Source organism: Telmatherina bonti, assembly GCF_933228915.1.
Source record: "Telmatherina bonti genome assembly, chromosome: 17".
Taxonomy (NCBI): domain Eukaryota; kingdom Metazoa; phylum Chordata; class Actinopteri; order Atheriniformes; family Telmatherinidae; genus Telmatherina; species Telmatherina bonti.
This window is the reverse complement of record NC_136615.1, coordinates 27,237,533-27,259,783: the sequence shown is the minus strand read 5'-3', so window position 1 is coordinate 27,259,783 and position 22,251 is coordinate 27,237,533. Positions and strand designations below refer to the sequence as shown.

Sequence of the window (22,251 nt, the reverse complement as noted above, 5' to 3'; positions counted from 1 at the left end):
ACATGTCAATTACCCCTCCTACTTGATTTAAAAAAACAATTTCAGAGACTTGCTTTAAATTAAACAATGTCAAACAATTAAAGATCTGTTAGAGTCAGCTTGTTTTGTTGGGTTTAGATTTGAGTCTTTTAAAATTCAATTTGATATTCTCATACTTCATTCTAGCTAGTAGTCGTTAAGACTGTGTTCAGTTAGCTTTAGCTAGCCACTGCTTTTCTCTTCATTTCAGTCAACTTGGCTCTGGAAAATGGGTTTGGTATAAGTTTTTGTGTTCTTTCTTGCTTGATGGACTTTTGTTTTATTAAACATCAGTGTTTGACTTGGTCTTATCAGATTTGTTGTTAGTTTGATTTAATTCTTGTTATACAAACAGTTGTTTATTTCTAGTTTTATTCTGCTTCCTGTTCTGAGGCTTTAAGTTAAAGTTTTTTTGTTCAGGTTGGGTTTTCTTATTTTATTATTGTTTTCAGTTTTCTTATTTGGTATATTATCTTTTTTTCCCTCAAAGATTTCCTATTCTTGTTCAGTTTATGTTGTCATTTTTCTTCCTGTTTTATTTTGTCCTGTTATTTTCTGAGGTATTCAGTGTATTAACTTTTGACTTACTGCACCTGCACCTTATTTGTAATCATCCTCCACCTGATTACAAATAATCAGGTGGAGGATGATTATTTATAAGTACACCAGGTTATTCTTTATTCAGTACCAGATTTCAGTTGTTACTGCAAGGGTCTACTAGCCATTTGTTTTCATTATGTATTTTAAGAACCAACTTATTTAAATCAAGTCAAAAAGGCAGTTTTTCTTAGTTAGTGCATAAAGTATTTTTGATTATGAGCTACAGATTCTGCATTTGTGCTTTCCTTCAACTGGATTCTATAACAGAGAACTTTGTTTTATTAAGTTGTGGAGTTAGACTGTTAAACAGGTTTTGGTTTTGTTTTGGGTGTTTTTTTTTTTTTTGTTTTTTTTTAAATGAAATCAGTTTTATTCTTATTAAAACTTTATTTATTTTTCAGGATTTTCAGGGCTGGTTTAAAATGACAGCTCCATGAAACAGCATATATATGTGTATATAAGGGTTCTAACCTTGACATAGCCAAACATTACATGGTTTTGTTACAAGATGTACAGTTTGTATTGATAATCATCCACATCAGAGTATCACAAACTGAAAATATCTTAAATCAGTCAGTCTTTAGAAAACTCATGACACGATCAGAGATTTTTTCCACTCCACATGTACTGTACCTTCCAATCTTTTTCTTTTGAGATTGACTGCATAACAGTAAAACACTCCACCATCTGTTTGGGACTGTGCCTGCACGCTGTCCTGGTGTAAATTGTTGACACTTGTGTGCTGTACAATGTCACAGTGAGCTGCTCCCATTGATCAACTGCTGTCGAACAGCACAACGCCATAGCCATTATGCGTGAAAGCGGCTCAAATAGTCAGCAGCGGAAGGAGTTTCATGTCCCAGGACGCGGCTTGGTTTCTGCAGGGGTCAATAAATCGCTGGAACTCCAGCGAGTGAGTGCACTTTGCCACTTATTGCACCTTTCCTGTCTATAGAGCTGCTCTGCCTAGGGATCACAAGCACAGGCTTGTTATGCTTTTCGGCCTTTCTTTTCTTGCAGGTCGGAATTATATTATTAATATTTGTGAGAAAAGATGGTGCTGCATGCATTCATATGGCCTGAGTGAATAACAAAAACTATAAGCACAGTGTGATAACTGCATACTGATGACTAATGAGCGATGTTGTGTGTCACAATGGAGCAGAGCTGTACCTAAGTGAACAGGAAATCTGGTGTTGAGTGCAAATAATGGTTATAAACACAGTGATTGCTCACTTGTGCAGTACAACCCAGTTCATCTTTGGAATGATGTGCAAAGCTCTAAAATCATATAATGCATGTGGAGGAAGAAACCTTTTGATGATTAAAGGCAGGGTAGAAGATGTTTTCCAGCAGCGTTTTCTTTTTCTATATTGCTTAACATCCCTTTCACACCCCAGTAGCCGCCAATTAATTGAAGGCTCCAAGAAAAAAATAAAAATTTAGTCACCTGTGGAATGGACAGGACTGAAATACACCCTTCAATTGTTTTAACTTGCCCATTCTAAACGAATAGAGGAGGATATGTCCATCAAACACAGCTGCCTTTTGTCCCTCTCTCCTCAAACCTTCTGAGAGTGCACGATTTGTGCACGAAGAGTGCCATGAACAGAAGCTCGGAGCACATGTAAAAGCAACGAAGCAACAGCTAGAGCTTGGCTAGCTTGGGTCATCCTCCTCTATAAGTAAGGCTGCAGATTTGTCAGTATTTTTCGTAAATAAGGAGGATAAAGTTATTTTCGGTGGATTATCTTCACAGTTGTGACGAAGCACCCACTTGCCGAAAATCAGCTTCTCTCGACAAGTTCCTGTCAAGTTCGGATTTTAATATGGTGCAAGTAAAATCTTTGCAACCCATGAGGGCGAATGGAGGAAAAAGTGGAAGGTAACTTATTTAGTTTCATACACTCAGTGTGTCTATATAAGCGAAAGTAATCAAATACACTATGAACTATGAACAGTAAAGGTTGCAATTGTTTTGGCATCCCAGGGCCAAAGTGAGAACTTTTTTGTTGTTCTTGGGGTCCTGAGGTCTTGCAGACATGGCTGACGACAGTTCCACTTTCTTCTTGTGGGGCTATGAGAAGTATTGTGTGATTGGTTGGACATATGAAGTGGGCATAGTTACCATGGAAAAGCATGAAGTGGAAAGTTGCTGTTTCTGCAGTTTTCCTGATGCAGGTAAAACAGGTTGTTTTGGTAAAAAAGCTGATCAAGGGGGTGAGAAAGTATGAACATTTTTACAACATGTGGCATTTAAACACACAAACCCAGCCGCATGCAAAACTGGTCCTGCCGCAGATAAAGTTTCTAATTAAATATTAAATAACAAGTTCCATCGAATATAAAAGCAGACATCATTGCCTGCAGTCCTCCCTGCCCCATTGCAGGCGAAGCTTCTCGTGGAGTATGAATGGACAAGGCTAAAGAGATTTTTATTCTTGTTCATGTGGTCTCAAGCCCAAGAACAAAGTTCGTGGATGATGTAATAAACTTAAATAAGCAAAGCCTTTTTTAAATGTTGAAAATGTCATCTTTTTTAAACAACAAATTTAAAATTTGTAATTATACTGTGGGAGTTCTTGTGATCTTGATTCTTAATCCACTGAAAACACTACAACAAGATGAACTTCCTTGCACAGCTGATGTTTGAACACATGAAACAGCAGAAATAAAGACAGGACAGAGGTTCAGGGTTAAAGTGGGGTCTGCTTAAGACAGCAAAGATAAGCGATGGGGAAAGAGGAAGGGTCTGAAAAACAAGACAGAGGATGACACACACTGACTCACTGTAGATGAGCTGTGAGAAACATGAGGTCAGCTCATGACACACACAAGGAGACAGGAATATACAAGAAAAAGATGGAAAGAAGCAGATTTTTGGTTAAAACCGCAAATTCTTTGACATTAAAATACAACCTCATTCAGGAGCAGCATGTTCTATACCAATCCATATATAAATGTATATCTACATCCAATATTATCCACATAATATGACATGATAAAATGATGCATTTATTTCTAAGAACTAAAAAGTGTGCAAACTACATGGTCTGATTATACAGAAAAGGTTTAACAAACTGAGGAACGTCAGGGTCCTTATTAAAGCTCAACAGTTGGTTTGATATAATATCTGTGCATACAGATTCATTTACTGTCTGAAGCTTCACCCTGAGGAGCTGAAAAACATCTTCTGAACAAGTCTCATCTAATGCAAGGCTCTTCAACTCTGGTCCTCAACGGCAAATGGAGAGGTTTCCCTGCTCCAACACACCTGGTTCAAATGAATTAGTCTATCAACTGCCTATTTTCTTCAACAGAAAAATGGAGAGTTTAGTCTAAACTATCTTAAAGATCAGTTCATCACAAGTCGTCTGATGAAATGGCTAAAACCCAACCAAGTCTTTTAATCACTAGTCGATTGCTTTCGCTCCCTTTTTTTTTTTATTATTATTTTGAGAAAACAATGAAGCTCCATCAGGGGTTTGTTGATGGGAATGTGTCTTTAAAACACTGTGTCTTTGAATGCAGCTGATTTTGCCTTAATAATAGTTTTTAAGGAGGCTAAGTGGGGTCAGCGAACATGCATGTTGCATAACTGGCCTGCTGGATCACGCTGTTTGTGGTCATGGATTTGTTTTTGTTCTATGCTCCTCTGAGTATCTGCAAAGTCCGGAGTGGGAACAGTAAGAGACAGAAAATAACTGAAGGCTATATTAGATATTAAAATGAGGATGTGGGTAGCCCATGTTGCAGATAATAAATGTGAACAGCAGTCACTTTTACTGAAATTCAACTCAACGGGGAAGAAGTTGGAACCATTAAAAGTCTCAGTGACTGGCAGAACTGTGAAAATGATATGACGACATTGCACCGTGTACTCATGGTAAATCAATATGCTTGGTATACAAGGAGTATCGATTTGTTTACCCTGCATACAAGCGCACAAATCATAGTCAACGTGGTCACAATGTACTCTTACATCTCTGGGAAAATGCATCTGAGGCTGAATAATAAACACACAAGTATAAATAAAGCTGAAGTATGCAGCTGGTTTTTTCCAGTGTCCACTTCAAGAACCATAAACAATACGCTTCAAACTTTGCAACTTGTTTTTATTGTATGCTAAGTTGTTTGTTTACACTTATATATGGTAGCAATAGAATGTTTTCTGACAAATGAGCACTGATTTTGAGGTCAGTACAGACAGGCAGGGATAAACCAGCTCTCAGCAGGTTGTGTTTGTCTTTATTAATAACAAGGGACCTGCTCCTTCTTTCTTGCTTTTTGTTTTTTCTCTTTTCATTTCCTGGCATGGCTCCTAATGGGTGCACACCACCAGCTTATTACTCAGACAGATAAAATGGTTTTTAATGTGGCACCTACAAGCCACCAAGCTCCAAGCAAACTGAGCAAATAAAAGAAAGATCAGACGCCCATTGCAGCTCTAATAAAAAAATAAAAAAATAAATTTTTTAAAAAAAAGCATGAAAGACTACTCAGTCTCACTATTTCTATGAAATGGCCATCCTTGCATACAATGAAGTTTTCTGACTCAGAATGACAAACTGCTGTTTGAGAGACGGATGGAAATGTGTTGAGGATTATCTTGCTCTGCAAGATAGTCTTGGCTAAAAGCTGCATCTAATTGCCTGAAATGTAAATTGGCTTTTAAACGAGAAGCATTTTTAAATAGCATCATCCATTTCAATACCGGCTCAGAAAGAAAAAGTGGAATAATTTCATCCAAATGGTTTCTCTCTGCTGCCGATATTCTGGAGGGTTTATTTGCAGCCGGAGGGATGAATGAGTGAGTCATACCTGATGCCCTTGATTTGTGCGATGCTGTGGTGGGAGATCCTCGACAGAGCAGAGATGACCTGAAACAAACAAATATTTTACTGTCAGTCAATATATATTTACAAAGTTATTAGAAATACATTCACATCCACTTTATTAAGTACACTTGTGCAACTGCTTGTTTAAACAGTAGCTATCAGTCAACTGCATGGTAGCAATGGTCGAGATGACTTGCTGAAGTTCAAGCAGAGCATCACAAATGGGGGAGAAAAGGTTATTTTTTAGGTGATTTTGAATTAAACAATGGTCATTGGTGGTTGACAAACTGGTCTAGTTATTTCAGAAACTGCTGATCTGCTGGGAGTTTCACACACAACCATCTCTAGGGTTTACAGAATGATATGGAAAAGAGAAAATAACCATTGAACAGAAGTTTTCTGGACCAAAAGGCCTTTAAGAGAAAAAAAACTTGAGCTCTGAACAAAAATTGTTGATTTGTTCAGTTCCAGAGATCAAAATGCAAAAGCATTTTCTTCTTTCAATGTAGCTAAAATCAGCTCTACTGGTTCAGTTTCAAATATGTTTCATTATCATCCAAAGGACCGTCTTGAATTCTGATGAGAACAGTGGGAGATGTTACTGGTGTCTTAGCGTATATTCACAGCAGGCTAGCCTGGGAGACTCGGTTTGATTTTGTGGGGGATGCCAACAGATCCTTGATGTACCTACATTTAGTTTGGTTTTTTTTACACTGAACATTATTCAAACCACTTAGACAATGTTATACAATTGCTCACTAGGGGGCGATATTTCCAGAAACAACCACTGACGGAGAGGATAAAAGCAAGTGGAAGAAGAAACTGGGGTGGACCTTCAGCCGGCTCATTCACTAAAAATACACAATAAATTTATGCAGTCTGGGGGGTTTCAAACTTATATGAAGCTGTCTGGCATGAGCAGCATACCTTTGCTTGGATGATCTGTTGTTTTTCCAAACTGTAACTGAACCACACCGGTGTTCAAGCATGGTTTTCAAGTGGACCAGAGTTTGATTCTTTGGTCTGAACCAGAGTGTGACAGAGCAGTTACTTTACTCAACAGCAACATCCACTGATGTACACCAGGGTTACACCAGGGTGATTGCACAGTTCAGAGTTTATGATGTTGGCGAGTTGTGACTCACCTGGGGGGTTGTTAGGATGACCATCCCCCTGAGTTGGTCATCAGGGGCTATGAAGAGTCAAAGGGTACATTCACTCTTCATAGTCGGCTAGACTCTGTACGATTTGGAAACAGCAACCAGATCATCATCCTGCTTGCTTCAATGCTGGACGAGTTAAAGAAAAAAAAAAAGTTTCATACTGAACTTGTCAAACAAACTGGACGTTTTATAAAACGTAATTTCCTATCAGCCAAAGACAGAGCTTCACTGCTGTACTTTGGTTTCCAAACAGCATCATATTTCTTTTGTTTCAATTTGAACTGATTTGACAGATTACTTGAACATCAGGAAAGAAAAGAAGAAAGAAAAAAAAAACAACAACAAAGAAATGGCCTTGTTTATATGGAGTGAAAGGAAGCCAAATCTTTGTAAATCCCATCCTTTTCCATACTGACTCATACTAAAGCGACTACTAAATCTACTACTACTACTACTACAACTACTAATACTTCTACTACTAATACTAATAACTATAATAATAATGATGATAATAATAATAAAACACTTATTTTAATTTAAACTGAATTTTTGCCAAACCACAATCTCGCTTGTTTGAAACTGTCCCTCAAGTAGAACTTGTCCTCTTCATTTGCAAACTATATTAATTTAAACACCTTGGAGACTTTCCATTTATCATTTACATGCAGAGCAAAGATTTTTGGCTCTTAATCTAAAATATAATTGACACTTAATAAACATATTCAGAAAATTACAACTGACTAACACTTTAAATTGATACAAAAAGCAACAAGAAGATAAAAACAAGTCCACAACAGGAAATATCCCCCACAGAGACGGAGCCATTCTCAAACTGTTCCTGATAGTAAGACGCTCAAAGCTAAGATGCTCTTTGCAGCTCCACATGTTCTCTGAGGGGGGACATGAGTTGTTTGTCTCTTAGCAACCCCTTCCAAGTATATGTAGCTTCACATACAACCCTGCCTATGCATAAAGAAGTCAGGAATGTTAATCGTGACATTCAAAAATGTGGATTGGGAGCGTGTGCCACTTGAGTTTCATCGTGCATTTACAGCACTTCTGCATCTGATGATCCCTGTTTGACCTTCTATTACTTTGTCTTTTACACAAAGCTAAAAGGCAGAATTTCATGACTAAAGAAGGAGCTGTTAAAACTTTGATAGCGATCTGGATGACTTTCTTAAAAATGCAGAAGACTGGATTAGATTTGTTGGAAGGTGCACGATCCCAGCGGCCACAGCCCTCTCTGCCTTCTGAGTAATTTCCTCACGAAAAAACCGCAATCAGTTTTTAGCACAAAAAGGTTAAATGTGTTCCTGTTTCACTTCAATCCTGCTTACAAGACACACTCAAGTGAGTTTATGGTTGAGTACTGCAGATGGCGTGCTCACAGGCTAATTTAGGAAAGGCGAGGGAATCACCCCCCCCCCCCCCCCAAAAAAAACCACACACACACACACACACACACACACACACACACACACACACACACACACACACACACACACACACACACACACACACACACACACACATACATGCACACCCATTTGACGAAACACAACCCTGTCTCCTATGCCTCATTACCCACTCCTGGGCGTGCTTCGGCTTGCAACGCCATGGCGATGCCAGATGTCTCCCCGTCAGTGAGGAGAAAATTGTTATCTCAACCTCTCTCTTCCCAGGCAGGTGTGTCACCCACAACTCCCTCTTCTCTAAACACACAACACGGCAGCTCTACGTCAGTGGTATTTATCATTCCGGTTGAGTTTGTGTTAATGGCTGCCATGAAAAGAAGAGCTATGGAGCACTTCTGCTCAAGTGCCGTTGACCAAAACCTTTACCTCTCTTTATACAAGGGGTTCTTGTGTTAATCAGTTGCAGAAAGTGTTGAGATTATATTCATTTACATCTCTATGCTGTGAAACCTGACAGGGCTTTTTTTTTTTTTTTTTTTTTTGCTAAGCAGGGTGAGAAGGGGGTTATTTGGGGGTCTAGATATGGGAAAAGAGAGAGAAAGATAAGCGAGAAAGGGGTAGGAATGGATTGCAAATGAAGCATGGTGTCTACGTTTAGTGGCTGGTCAGAGATTTCAAGAAATCATTGCAGATAAAGCCATTGTGCTGCTCCATGGCACTCTGCCCGTCTGGCATTTAGGCAGGGCAGGATCACATATGGCAGACAGCAGCCTCGTTGTGATATCTTTTAGCATTATTAGCCTAAATTCTCTTTATAGAAGGGAGACAGACTGAATCCACTGCAGAAACCGCAAAACATAGATACAAAACGTGAGGAGCTAAATCTGGTATTTAAAAGTAATTAACATTTAATGTTGTCTGGTGTTGGATCTGAACACACACAGCTGCCCTCAGCTTGCAAGAGTCCAGGTTCAAAGGATAGCGGAGCGGCTGGCTTCGAGCCAGATGGGTCAGAGGAAGACCGGAGCGTGGATGGCCGGGAGAGAAGGGCCGTGGGTGTGCCAGCGCTGCATGCTAGCGTGACTTTCACACATTTCAGAGGAAGGTTTATTAATATTAAATCTCAAGTTTCTTCAACATTAAGAGTTTCTTCTCAGTTTACTAGTACATGTTGGCCTCGCATGTAAAGAGGAACCATGTCACTTGGTCTTGATTTTGGTTAAACGCCTATTTGAAATGTAGCGGTAATTAAAAATCTGATTCATCCTCACAAGAGGTTGCAATACTGAAGCGATAACTGGTAAGTGGAGTATCCACAAGAAAGCTGGTTTTCTTGAAAGCCTTTAAACATAAAAAAAAAGAAAAGAAGAACTCCTTTTATGTGTTTCTTAATGTCAGCCCTCTTACCTTCCAGCCTTTCCTCAAAGGTGGCCTGTATGTCTGATTGTACTTTCTTCTTTCTGCCCATGTTTTCTGTTTCCTTTTCTGCCTCCAATCCACTCTGCTCACCCTCCTCTGATCCTTTGATGCAGCTAGAGCCTTTGGATCCCTACACATTATTAATTTCCCTCTCATCTCGTACTCCCTGGGGAGTCTTAACTCAGGGCTAGTGAGAAAATAAAGCCTCTGTAACCCCATTAGGAATATGGCAAAGACAAGCAATACAATTGGGGTGATAACTTAAGTTTCTATGGTCTAAACAGATAGTCTTACCTGAATCACCATTCCACAGTTCCGGGCTTTGACAGCATCTGTGATTTACTCTTTTTTTGTTAGCGTTGTGTTGAGCTCACATGTTACCAATATATCAGATTTCTGCCATGTAAGGTTTGCAAACTACCTCAAGAGTTTGTTTGTGTGGAATAACCATAAGCTGAAGCCACATGTCTGTGAACGCGTGCCAACCTTGCACGTTTACTTAGCCCCACACATGTGTCCCCTGTCCCAGCTGGGCACCAAGTAGCGCCACATGCGACTACCCTCCAGCCAATAAAGAAAGACCTGCACGACCTGGTTCCCCACGGCAACCGGGGCTCCACTGAATATGCACCGTCGTAAATTACCACTCGGATCCAAACAGACCTGCAGCCATTTACTGTTAACAGTATTAGGGTGTGGCTGGGATCTGATTAACATCTAAAACGTGCACATGTGCACATCAGGATGATCCATTACTGAACGCAGCCACATTTGGATGTTGTCTCGCATGGCAACCTGGAAATAATAGAAAGCTAGCCAACACTTATTCTTTAACTTGTTCATTTCCTGAACACTGCCATATATTTTCGGAGGAGTCACACACTGACAGGGCAGCATCCTTCTGCTTATTCCTGCCTGTACAAGAACTGGTCAGCATGAAGCAAAAGGGGAACTGAGTGGGAGAGCTGAGAGCAGATGGCCGAAAGGAAACACTGCGTGTCCATCAATAATAGACAACAATTATAGAGGAACGGCTGAGTCTGAGAGTGTGTGCCTTACTGTCCCACTGCCTAAGGGAGTTCCTGCCTCTTTGCAAAACCTCTATTCCATTTTTGTCTCTTTGTCCTTCCCCTCTTTCGAAAGTGGGATCTATGTTATGCAAGTATGTCAGGAGCTCACAGCCTAAACACTATCTATGGCTTTTTAAAAAAGACACGAACCCAATGCCTATGATAGATGACATTGTATATGAGGATAATACAATAATTCTTGCAGGGTGGTCTGATTGCAGGCTGCTCTGCATGAACAACAGCATATTAAAGAAGAGCAGAATAAAGAAAGCAAGACAAAGAAAGTACTATGGTTAAAATGGGAGAGAAAGAGCATTAACATTCACATTAATGCGAAGATATATATATATTTTTTTCCAGTGAAAACACCCTGGATAACTGGATAAACACTTATGAACCCAATGGCTGTAACTTACAAAAACTTTTTTAAAAATGCATTTTTTAATGAAGCAACTATGTTGATATATAAACATCATATGTGATGCGTGTACATTCCCAAATATACACACATTGACCCAGATTAAAATTTGAGTTTACTTAAAATATTAAAACTGCAAACTCATGTTGATTCTACTACCGTTCTCTTGCCGTTACGTTTTTTTTTTTTTGTTTGTTTTTTTTTAAATTAGCAATAATTGTTACTATATTTTAAGTGTAATGGGCAATGTTGTGTGTTTTCTGTCATAAGACTGTGGATGGAAATAAGCATTTTGCTAAATCTGGTATATTTACAGCAAATTTTGCCTCCTCATCAACATGCACTGCCCCTTTCAATTGTGTATTTAATCATATTTCTCAGGATTCTCATATATATATATATATATATATATATATATATATATATATATATATATATATATATATATATATATATATATATGTATATATATATATATATATATATATATATATATATAAATATATGTATATTCTTTTTTTTTTTTTTTTTTTTTTAATTTAATCTTTTTTTTTTTAAATATGCACTCAGAATGGTGCAAAAAACCAGTAATAGCAAATCTGGTGGCCCTTATTACTCAAATCACAGCTTCAGTATTGACCATCTGCTTCCACTGATGGCAACAACTTCCTCCAGCTTTCCTTAAACAAACTGATTTTATATAAATTACAATGAGATGAGTACCTCACACTACCTTTGGAGGTTTATGCTTCATAAAAAACATGAAGACTGTTTCCAGTTTGATGTGGAATACATTCCACATTAAACTGAGACTGTCTTGGTGTGTTCTAAGTGTAAATGCTAAAATACATGCAAAGCCACAGGTGGCACTTCCATCATTCTAGATAAAAAGGCTGAGACCAAGACACAACCCAAATCTTATCATTTGTGTTTGACTGCACACCACAGTGGCCGGTGCATCACTGAACAATGAGCACGGAGCAAGATACCTCATGAATGGCTTGCCCCTTGTCTCCCAGGAAATTGCTGAATGCTATCAGGAGCTAGGCCTGAGTAAATCCTGATTGCAGTCAGATTGGCACCTGCCATGCCGCACTAAATCCCTTCAAAGAGGACCTTCCAGCTGCTTGATTACAGGGGATTTCACTGCATACGTTTGGGAAGGAAAAGCCAGCGGGTTGGCTCAAGGGGCCTGAAAGAGCACTGCTGCTAGTCCTAAAGACCCCCACCCCCTCCCCCAGCACCATCGGTGCCAAACTAAACTGCTGTGAGCTTACATAGAGCATTTAGCCCACACACAAAATAGTTACATTGATGAATCTGCGTTAGCTGAACATAATGCAGATTATGCTGAGTGTTTTTTAGCCTTTCAGTAATGCATTTTTCCTACAACCATCGATATAGTATTGATGTGAATATGCACCAGCAGATCAATTTTAGAGCTTATTTAGCTTTAGGACCTTGAGTATTGATTTGATCTGAACTTGTGCTGCTTGATGGGAAAAAGGCAACAGTGGCTAACGTGTACAAATTGTACTCAAAAGATTGGTTCAGCCTGGTCACCACCTGCCAATGTGCTGCAGCCGGGTCCATGACCTGTCTCATTTCACGCTAAATCACCAGACATGGACTTGCGTGCTTATGTGTGGCAACGCATGCATGTCAGAGGGTGCCTGTAAATGTGTGCATCCACACACAGTCCCAAGGTATTTACTTGTGACCATGCAGGAGCATAAACACCAGTAACAGCACACCTAGATCAATGATCTGGGAGTGTATAGAGTAGAAAGGGGTAAAGATAATGTGGAATTGATGATGAGCCAGGTGGTAATGATCCAGGTTGGAGAATGAAACTGAAAGCAGGGAAATAGCTAAAAGTAGGAGGAAAAAAATTCAGATAAGTGTAGTTATAAAGTAACTAACGATTAATAAGATGTTGTTGGGTTCTTGTAAGCCTGAAACTCACAATCACTCAGCTAGAGCTGAAGAAGCCTTTCAGATGGGCGAAACGTCTCCAAAATATAAGTAAAGACTACCAGTTATCTTATGTTTGAGCATTTGGGATTATTATGATGTGGATAACCAAGAATCGACACCAAGATATGGATTAAGGAAATCTCTGGCACTCAGCTGGCACACACACATTAAGTGCCATTACATATATTTAGGTGACTGGAGTTGGACATTGACAATCTGCAAAGCTTTTAAAACCACTTATGTTGTGATACCTTCAACAAGTTTCAAATTTTGACTTATCAAAAACATGCAAACATGCTGAAAGAAAAACTCTAAGCTCAGAAATGTCTTCAATTTTATGTGTAGGACCATAAGAAAATTGTTAAAATGTAAAACATGAGATGCTATTGATTTAACTCTCTTGGCAGGCAGTTTCTTTTCACCATCATTCAAACCAAATGGTTTAGTGAATGAAAAGATAGAAACAGCTGAATAGCTTCACTACAATCACCGAGTAAATCCACATTAAATCTTTTTTGGACAATGCAGGATTAACAATCATCCCAGATCAAAAGGCAAACAACAAAAATGGCACAAAATGATGCCGTTGCACTCAACAGAAACCCATCACGCAGGAATGTTTCTGTTACAAATCACTTGCTGCAAAGCCAAACCATTCATAATACATGAAGAGCTGCGGTGTGGAGGTGTGGGAGGCTGGGGAATGAGTGGGTGATGCGAAGCACTTGCAGGCATGCGGTGACTCAGCAGTAGGAGTTAAACTAAGATCCTTTAGCAAGCAGACAAAAAAACATTCTTGCAGTGACGATTGATGAAAAGTGTAGACCTGGTTGTCTTGCATGGTTTTGGGAGAGAAAAGAAATTCTTTTAGTTTATGGTAACTGAGCTGCTTCTGGAATGTTAGCATTTGCTGTTTTTACTCTGTTTTTTTCATCAGCTTGGTTTCCATAGCATTTTATTTGCTAAGGAAACATTAAACAAAAGGGTGGAACAATATTTCTTAATGACGACAAGTAAAATCTCCTGGATGTGATGTGATGTGAGGTTCCCAGAAAGTGAAGTAATTTCTTCCGAAGGGTTCTGTTTTCCTCTGGATGTGCAGCTTGGTCATCCTTTTCCTCTGCAACCATATATTGTATGATATGATACATTCATTCATTATCCTAACCACTTAATCCAATGAAGGGTCACGGGGAAGCTGGAGCCTATCCCAGCAGTCTTTGGGCGAAAGGCAGGGTACACCCTGGACAGCTCGCCGGTCCATCTCACACATGCTCTACAGGAAATATAGAGTATCCAATTACCACACGTCTTTGGGACGGATGGAGAAAGCCGGAGTTTCAGAGAGAACCCACGTGTACACAGGGAGAACATGCAAACTCCACGGCTGGGGTGATGCTTGGAGAGCTTGCCCATCATGTGATACATAGTTTCTAAAACTTTTTGTATCATTTTACGATAAAATCTTGGCTCACAACCCTGTTTTGCACAACTACAAACTTGTCTTCTACCCCTTCAACGTTCAGTTGCATTGATTGATTTGAATGTCTTGCCAATGTTCTTATTTTTGGCTAATTTTTATTTATACACTTCAATATGTTTTACTTAATTTTACATTTTTGTGTATATATACATATGTGTATTTTGTGTGTGTGTGTATATATATATATATATATATATATATATATATATATATATATATATATATAAATAAAGGCACATATGTGTAACTTTTAATTTCGCAATGCAATGTAAACTGTGTATACTTTCCTATTGTGTAAAAGCCCAATGAGGGACGGGCATTGAAAATAAACCTTGGCTAAAATGCTGCAGTATGCACCATCATTCATGGAGCATACTTGTCCCTATCAAATAAAAATAAAATAAAGTAAATAAAATAAATTGAATTTAGCTTTTTTTTTTTTTTTTTTTTTTTTTTTTTTAAATCGCACCACTCCACAACAGTGTCATAGATACACTAATGTTCTACAATAACTTTGTATTATTGCACTGATTAAATAAAAAAAAGCAGCAGGTAAATGTCATCAGTAAAGAAAACCACATCCTGGGTGTGCAGTGGATGACTTCATTGGAGGTATGTTGTGACGAGCGCGATAGAAACAGGGCAACTGTGCACTCAAACTGTGGATGACACACGCATTTACACATGTTTTAGCAAAATAATGCCTCAGAAAGACGTGTTGGCTGAGAAAACAACAGAGTGAGAGCGAGTAATGCACAGCAACCTTTCACCTGCTGATGAATTCCTAAGTCTCACTGAACTGATTTGCTGCACAAGAGACAGAGCGGATGAGAGGCAGAAAGAGAGAGGTGGACGTTGAGAAAACGTGACTAAATATTCATCTATGGCAACAGCATCGTCATAAAACAACAAAGCATGGAGGGCTCTAAGTTTGAAGAGGTTGTGCAAATTTTAAATTCTTAAAGCTATTTTCGAAAGTTCAACCACATGCAAGTCCTTTTTCTTTTTTTTTTTTTTTTATGTGTAAAAATGCTTAAGAAGGGGAAAAAAAAAACATACCATTTTTCTATGTGGTTCAATGTGAACAAAGTATTTTGAAACTGCTGCTTACCGACAACATTTATCACAAAAAGCATTTTCAAGTTTATCCACCCCATTTGTACATGAGAGATGGTCCCTGACACAAAGCTGTTGGGGGCGTTTGGGGACACAAGGGTTTAGGAGCTTTGGAGCAGGTCGTGATAAGAACAAACTGGGGATCATGGGAGGAAACAGGATTTCCCATGTTGTGGTGAGCTGGACTCATAAGGCTTACACTTCCACACGCTCCTTATCAGACGCAAGCACCTGAGCCTGCATACATGAACACGTATGTCTGAGTGTGTGCTTGTGTGTTCGTGATGGTCCAGTACATGTCAGTCTGACACGGAGTACCGAGGCAGTGAATGGGATTAGGCCAACATGCGTAATCCAGCTGGCCTGTGGGAGGAAGGTCTGCCCACACCCCTCTGCTGGGGTAGATAAGGAAGTTGGGAAAGGCGGGGGAAACAGACTGTCCAGAGAGTGTTTGGAGCAGGATTTTTTGGCTTGTGTGTCTTACTGATTTTGTCAATTCACTTCTTATTCCTTCTCTTATAAATTCTTCCACCATATGAAAAGTATATGACCCTGAAAGTTCACAATGACGCCTTATTTAATGCGCATTAATTAAGAACCATATTATACAAAGCCTATGGAGGACGGTAAGGGACATTACACATGTTGAGGCCCCCTTCCTTTAAGAAGGTTCCTGTTATGTGAATTATAAAGTGGGTACCTTTTGCCATGTTTGCATGTGTGATGATGGATAAAATGGAAACCAATCCTTGCTTCCAAGGACAGAGATAAAACATGTGAGCGATAGGTTGAATTACTGACCTTTGTACTTTTTTTTTGTAGTTTAGATGTACTTTAGATTTGTTGGTTTTGCAGATGGGCCTAAGGTTTACAGATAAATTAGTTGAGTTGAGTGTTGAGGCTAAATCCGGCCCTCCACAGGTTGGAACTCCTTTTGATCACAATTATTATAAGTCAGCTATAAAACTTCCAAAACGTTCATGTGTGTTTGTTTCGTCGGGTCGAGTATAGTTCATCAGCCGCACTTTGAGATATTAAGGTTTACTGACTCAGATCAGATCATGATTTTAACGCAGATCACCTTGCTTACGAAGTTGCACAGTTAAAAAGGTAAATAAAGCAAAAACTAACAGAGTAGAAAACTAGCAAAAACAAGCAAATAAAATATTTCTTTGTCTTTTAAAAAAGGTAACTTGTTAAACCCTTAAACCCCCAAGCCACAAAACAATGGGCAGAAAATTATTCTAACATAGAATCTTTATTATAGGCAGTTCATTATAATGTGGTATGTTACAACAATTGAAGTTCAAAGATATCCAGGGTCAGAAAACAAATACTGAATGGTATAATTAGAGTTTTCAGCAGTATTTTTTATCATGAAGTGATGAAATAGGTCTCAGAAACAGAATATAAATAACTTGATGCATCAGGAATCTACAGGGTTAAAACAGGGACCTCCAACTCAAACCTCTGCCGCTACTATCATGTCTGCTGTAAGTATTTCTCTGCTGCTCATGTGTGCAGCAGCTCAGACCAACGAGTCATTAGCAGGCAAGACAACATCTAAAACTCACAGGGCAGTAGCTCTCATGGACCAGAGCTGGACATCCCTGGGTTAAAGGTCTCTACCCAATGTCCCATTAATGAAAAATGGCTCAATGTAATTTACAATCCATATTAGACAATATGCCACTGAAATGTCCTGCTTAAATCAGAATTGTCCCAGTTCATATCTGTCCCTCGAGTAGCCTTTGAGGACCAGAACAGATCCACAAAGACATGTAGCAAACCATATCTGTATCAGGGTAAATTAATTTAATCTTTTATACAGTTCAACAGACTGGTAGTGAATTTATAAATTATTATATTAATATAGTGTAACATCATAAAAATGATAACAGAAACTATTTTTTTGCCATAACTGATTTGTCACTAATGATCTTAATAAAATCAGACTGGTGGCGTGCACCAGCCTGCAGCCAATGCTTAGTCACAGTTTAGCCTTTGTCTATTCACGTACAAGTGGAAACTTTTAATCACAGAAAATGAATCGTAGAGCAGCTCACAGCTGTGTCAAATTCAAACTCACTGCAGAGACACATAGGATCTTTTTTTTTTCCCCCCATCCTTCCCTTCAACTCTGCCAGTATGCCGTTGTCTGTAAAAGCCTTATCACACAGCACAGTGTTTACCCAGTGGGAAAGATGCACGTAGCCGCAGACACCAAATATCCAACTAATAGAAAGTCACCAGGGAGGCTTTCATAACCACTTCAGGGACGCAGGATAAGCTGCGAACTCTGGCATCAAAACAGAAGGGAAAAAAAGCTTTCAGCCCCCTCTTCACAAAAGCATTTTCTATTGTATTAAATAGTTGTTTTACTTGTTTTCATGGAGAAAAAAAACATGAATTCCAAATTTCTGAACATATCACTAACATGTCTTTCACTATTACAAAAGCTCATTTTCTCTTGTCTACTTATATCGTAAAAACGGAAAAGGAATTTAAAAAAAGCAAGATGACTGAAGATGAGGGAAGCGGGAAGTACAGAGGAAAAGGCAATGAAAAAGTGGGAAAAACGAAAGGGAAAAAGTTGGACGTGATGAATGCCTTTAGTCAAACAGTGACAGAGGAGCAGCAGCCGCTACCTGGAGGGCTTGTCTGATTGGCCAGCAGGGTGTTTCCATGGGAGCAGTGAAAGTGACAATTGAACAAAGGGCTTCCATTAGAGATCCTGTCCCCTTCGCTCTGCCACTATTAAGACCCTGTCCGTGGGACACCTAATGCTCCTGACAGATGAAGAGGAGGACGAGGCAACCAGGAGCAATCGGAGCTGATTCCATTTACTGCCTCAACGTGTCAAAATATTACCGACAGCAAAAAAGGGTGAACAGCAACGTTTGTGTAGTTTTCCTGATAAGGTACCTCTTTTCCCCCCTCAAAATCTGTATTGTCATTGTTATCTTCGAATGTGTGGCAGCTTCACTGGAGTCTGTCAGATGCTCACTCCTTCCTTTCCAGCCGCTTCCAAGCAGCTCGCATACAAAATGGAAAGTAAACTTTATAAAATCCCAGTACATATAAACTAGTCTAAAATAAAGAAAGATCCCTCTTTTACTGTAACTGAATCATGCTACACAACTAACAAGAGATCATAACCACAACCCTTGCACCTTTGATCATTTTGCAGAGCTGGAAACTGAAACAAGATCAAGACAATAATCATTGTTGGGGAAATTTGCCAAGACGTTTTGATGAAGAGCAGTGCCCTAAAGCTGAAAACATCCAATCGTGCCACATAGCAATCTGGCCCAACTTACAAGGCTGAGAAATATAGAGAGACAGAAATAGAGCTACACCAATCAATACGGGACTGATGTGAAGAGTTCACACCAAACATAATGTGCTGATTGTCTTAAAGAGAAAATATATGAAATGTTATTTATAAAACTTCTGATAAAGAGGCTTTGAGAGCACATGGTGTCAAACTGTGAAGACCTCGCCGCAGTTTATTCTGTCACTTTCTCATAGTTGCCCTCTGCTGAGACAATGTTCACACATTGGGATTAGATTCAGAGCTATATCTACATCATTCCACATGGATATTTATATTCCCCCTGAAAGTCTTTGATTTTGAAGCAAGCCTGAAACTTTATTTGTGCTATGTGCCATCTAACACTGCTCCCTTTAAATTGACCACAAAACTATTTAAATAGACCTTGTAGCTGCAGAAATGGATTTATTTTATTACAGGTATGCAATTTTCAAACAGAGGCCTAAAGAATAGGCACAGGGTTCAGGGTTGAAAGATAACCTCCTATTGCATCAATAAGACATTTGTGGTGTTGATGTTTGGCGACTCTAACGCGTAGAAGCATGCATGGAAAGCACAGAAGATGCAATAAAAGACCCAGATTGAAAATGAAAACTGCTTTTGAGCTGACAAAAGCTTAAAGACATCTTCTAATACCCACAGAATCTCTATTTTACATTATTCATGGGATCACAGGACATTGACAATGACAGCAGACTATATCTGCCTGGTGGTGGCAAACCCCCGTCTACCTTCAGCATGTGGCTCCATATGAAGTGTATGGAGTTGCAAACCTCATGGGTTACATTTACGATTTATTTCTACATGAATCCATCACACTTTTTAGGAAAGAATAAAGCTTTTCCACATCTAAATGAGATCAGTGTGAACTATTACAACCAAAATCCTGCAACAAGGCCCATACAGCAAATCTGTGACTGAGACTGTGGGGTAAGAAAGCCAAAAGAAGCCGGATAACATCTGATCTGAGTGTGTATCACCTTCTGTTTGAGAATATATCAAAGAAAAGGTCAAAGCTGAGTAGTGAAAGAACAAGTGAAGACACTGAAGTGATCTTTCTCGTGTTAGTGAGTGTGGGTGGGCTGTATAACCCATCTGCGCCTACAGATGGGCATGTTCACATGTTGCGTGGAAGTGTACTTGAACACGGCTGATGCATAAGAAGTTCTGCACTGAAGCAAAAGCATTTCAGTTAGCTTGTAATATTAATGGCTGCTGTCTTGGTGGCATTATCAGTGTGGAAAGGGCACGCTGATAATTTGCAGGTTTCTTGGGTGCGTAGGGCCACTGGTGGATTAAACAGAAGAGAGTGAAGCTTACAGCTGCACCACAGGGTTGAAGGAAGAGCTTTCCAGCTAGCGTAGAACAAGCAAGGCAAAGAGGCAAATAAGTTCAAAAGTGTGAAATGAGCTGGGGGTGTCAGAGGTGAGGGGTGACATGCCAAATCCATCTATCAGATTGATGGAGTGGTTGACATACTGCGGACACAGTAAAGCATATCTTAAGGGCGGTTTCCTTCTGCCTTCTGACAAAACACTTCTTACTGCAAACATGCATTCTCATCCTGTTAATGTCTTCCAATGACTCAGGGGGCAGAGAAAACGTGTGATTCTAAAAAAAAAAAAAAAAAAAAAAAAGGTTCATTTAAAAACTCCTGAAATGGACAGAATAAAAGCTATGACATCACTGTACTGTGATGTGGAGTTATCTGCGGATGCTAGCAAGCTAACCAGCCAATAGACTGGAATTTCCTATTTTATGTCAAATCTATTTAAGTTAGAGACTACCGTAAATAGCCCTGCAATGGACTGGTGACTTGTTCAGGGTATAGGTTGCAGTCTTTTATGACCCTGCATAGGAATAAGCTAGTATAGGAAATGGATGGATGGACGGACGGACGGACGGACAGACGGATATATGGATGGATGGATCGATGGACTACAGTAAGTCCAGTGCAGCTATAACGCTGGTATAAAGTATTGAGCAGGATACATATGTAGATGTTTCTCCCATCCTATTCATTCTGGAGTGATGTATCACCTTGCCAAATGGTATCCTGGATCGGTTGATCCCTTTTCCTAGTGTAACTTTCAGTAAACATTTTAAAATAGCTGAACTTTTCAAGAATTTGTGCAGGTACCGGTGGCGCAGTGGTTAGCCTTTGTGTGGTATGTGTGGGTACTCTCCAGTACTCCTCCGACCGTCCAAACACATGCATGCTAGGTTAATTTGGCTACTCTAAATTGTCCCTAGGAGTGTGTGTTGTTTGTCTCTCTGTGTTGGCCCTGTGATGGACTGGCGACTTGTTCTGGGTTTACCCTGCCTCTCGCCAAAAGACTGCTGGGATAGGCTCCAGTTTCACTGTGACCCTTAATCGGACAAAGCAATTTTGAAAATGAATGAATGAATAAATATTTGATCTGTTCTTGTGACTGAATGTTGCAACAATAAAAAAAAAAAAAAAAAAACAATTAAAAAAAAAAAAAAAACCCAAAACACTGTTGTATCACATCCATGTGAATCCTGACCTACGGTGCTGTGCAAACATCACAATATGATGGTGCGATGACTGATACGCAAGCATCCGACACAATGTCCTTTTTGTCTAGAGGCTGCAGGCTTAGGCCTTAATGAAACAACCCATGATCCTATAGATCATCCAGCAGATCCCAATTCAGGTTGGATGTTGGATCATTTGTGTGCTGTAGTGTCACCTCCTGATTTAACCACCCCGTTGAGTATAAAATATCTTCTATTAGATTAGCTACACTTTTTTTTTAATTTGGTCATTTGCGACCTCAGAAGACAGCCTCAGTCCTTAATCACACTGTGGAGGCGTGGACAATTCAAAATAAAAAAGGTGTGAGGCGCAGCAGCAAGTGTTAGAGACTAGAGGGGAAATTCAGAACACTACTTAGAATTGGATCCATGCTGCGTGGGTGGTGTGTGGACTTGGGAGGGGTTTGTTCGGGGTGATGGAGAGGGCATTGGACGCCCCGCATTGACAGAGTTACAGTATCGAACTCTCAGACTGAGCTTCTCACACATGCTGGACATAAATAAAGTGGGGGGAAGGGAAGCCCTTAACTCACGTGGATTGTAAACTGCAGAAGCCGAACGAGAAAAACAACAAACAAAAGCGAACAAAGCTGCAGTGGTAGGAAAGTATCGCTGCCTTGCATTGCTGCTGATGTGCATCCCCAGGATTCCAGGCGTGTGGAGGCCGTGGATGGGGGCCAGTGGGATGCATATGCACAGTGGGAGGCTGACTGTGTGGGAGGGTCTGTTACAAGGTGGGAGGAGGTTACTCTTGGTGAGATGATGTCAGTGTGGATGTAAAAGCCAACAGTCAGACTTCAAAAGGACTTATTTTTTATTAATGTCCTCTCTGAAGGGA

The 22,251-nt window shown here is 39.6% G+C and overlaps 1 protein-coding gene across 1 annotated transcript in view; it reads right to left on the bottom strand.

Annotated features, from left to right (window-relative positions):
* vav2 (vav 2 guanine nucleotide exchange factor) overlaps positions 1 to 22,251 on the bottom strand; it is a gene marked incomplete at both ends in the record, with an annotated part of 239,622 nt that overhangs the window by 70,794 nt on the left and 146,577 nt on the right. The window contains one exon of the mRNA XM_079256778.1: positions 5,440 to 5,498. Coding sequence (XP_079112904.1) covers positions 5,440 to 5,498 — 59 coding nt within the window. The remainder of the gene's footprint in view (positions 1 to 5,439; positions 5,499 to 22,251) is intronic.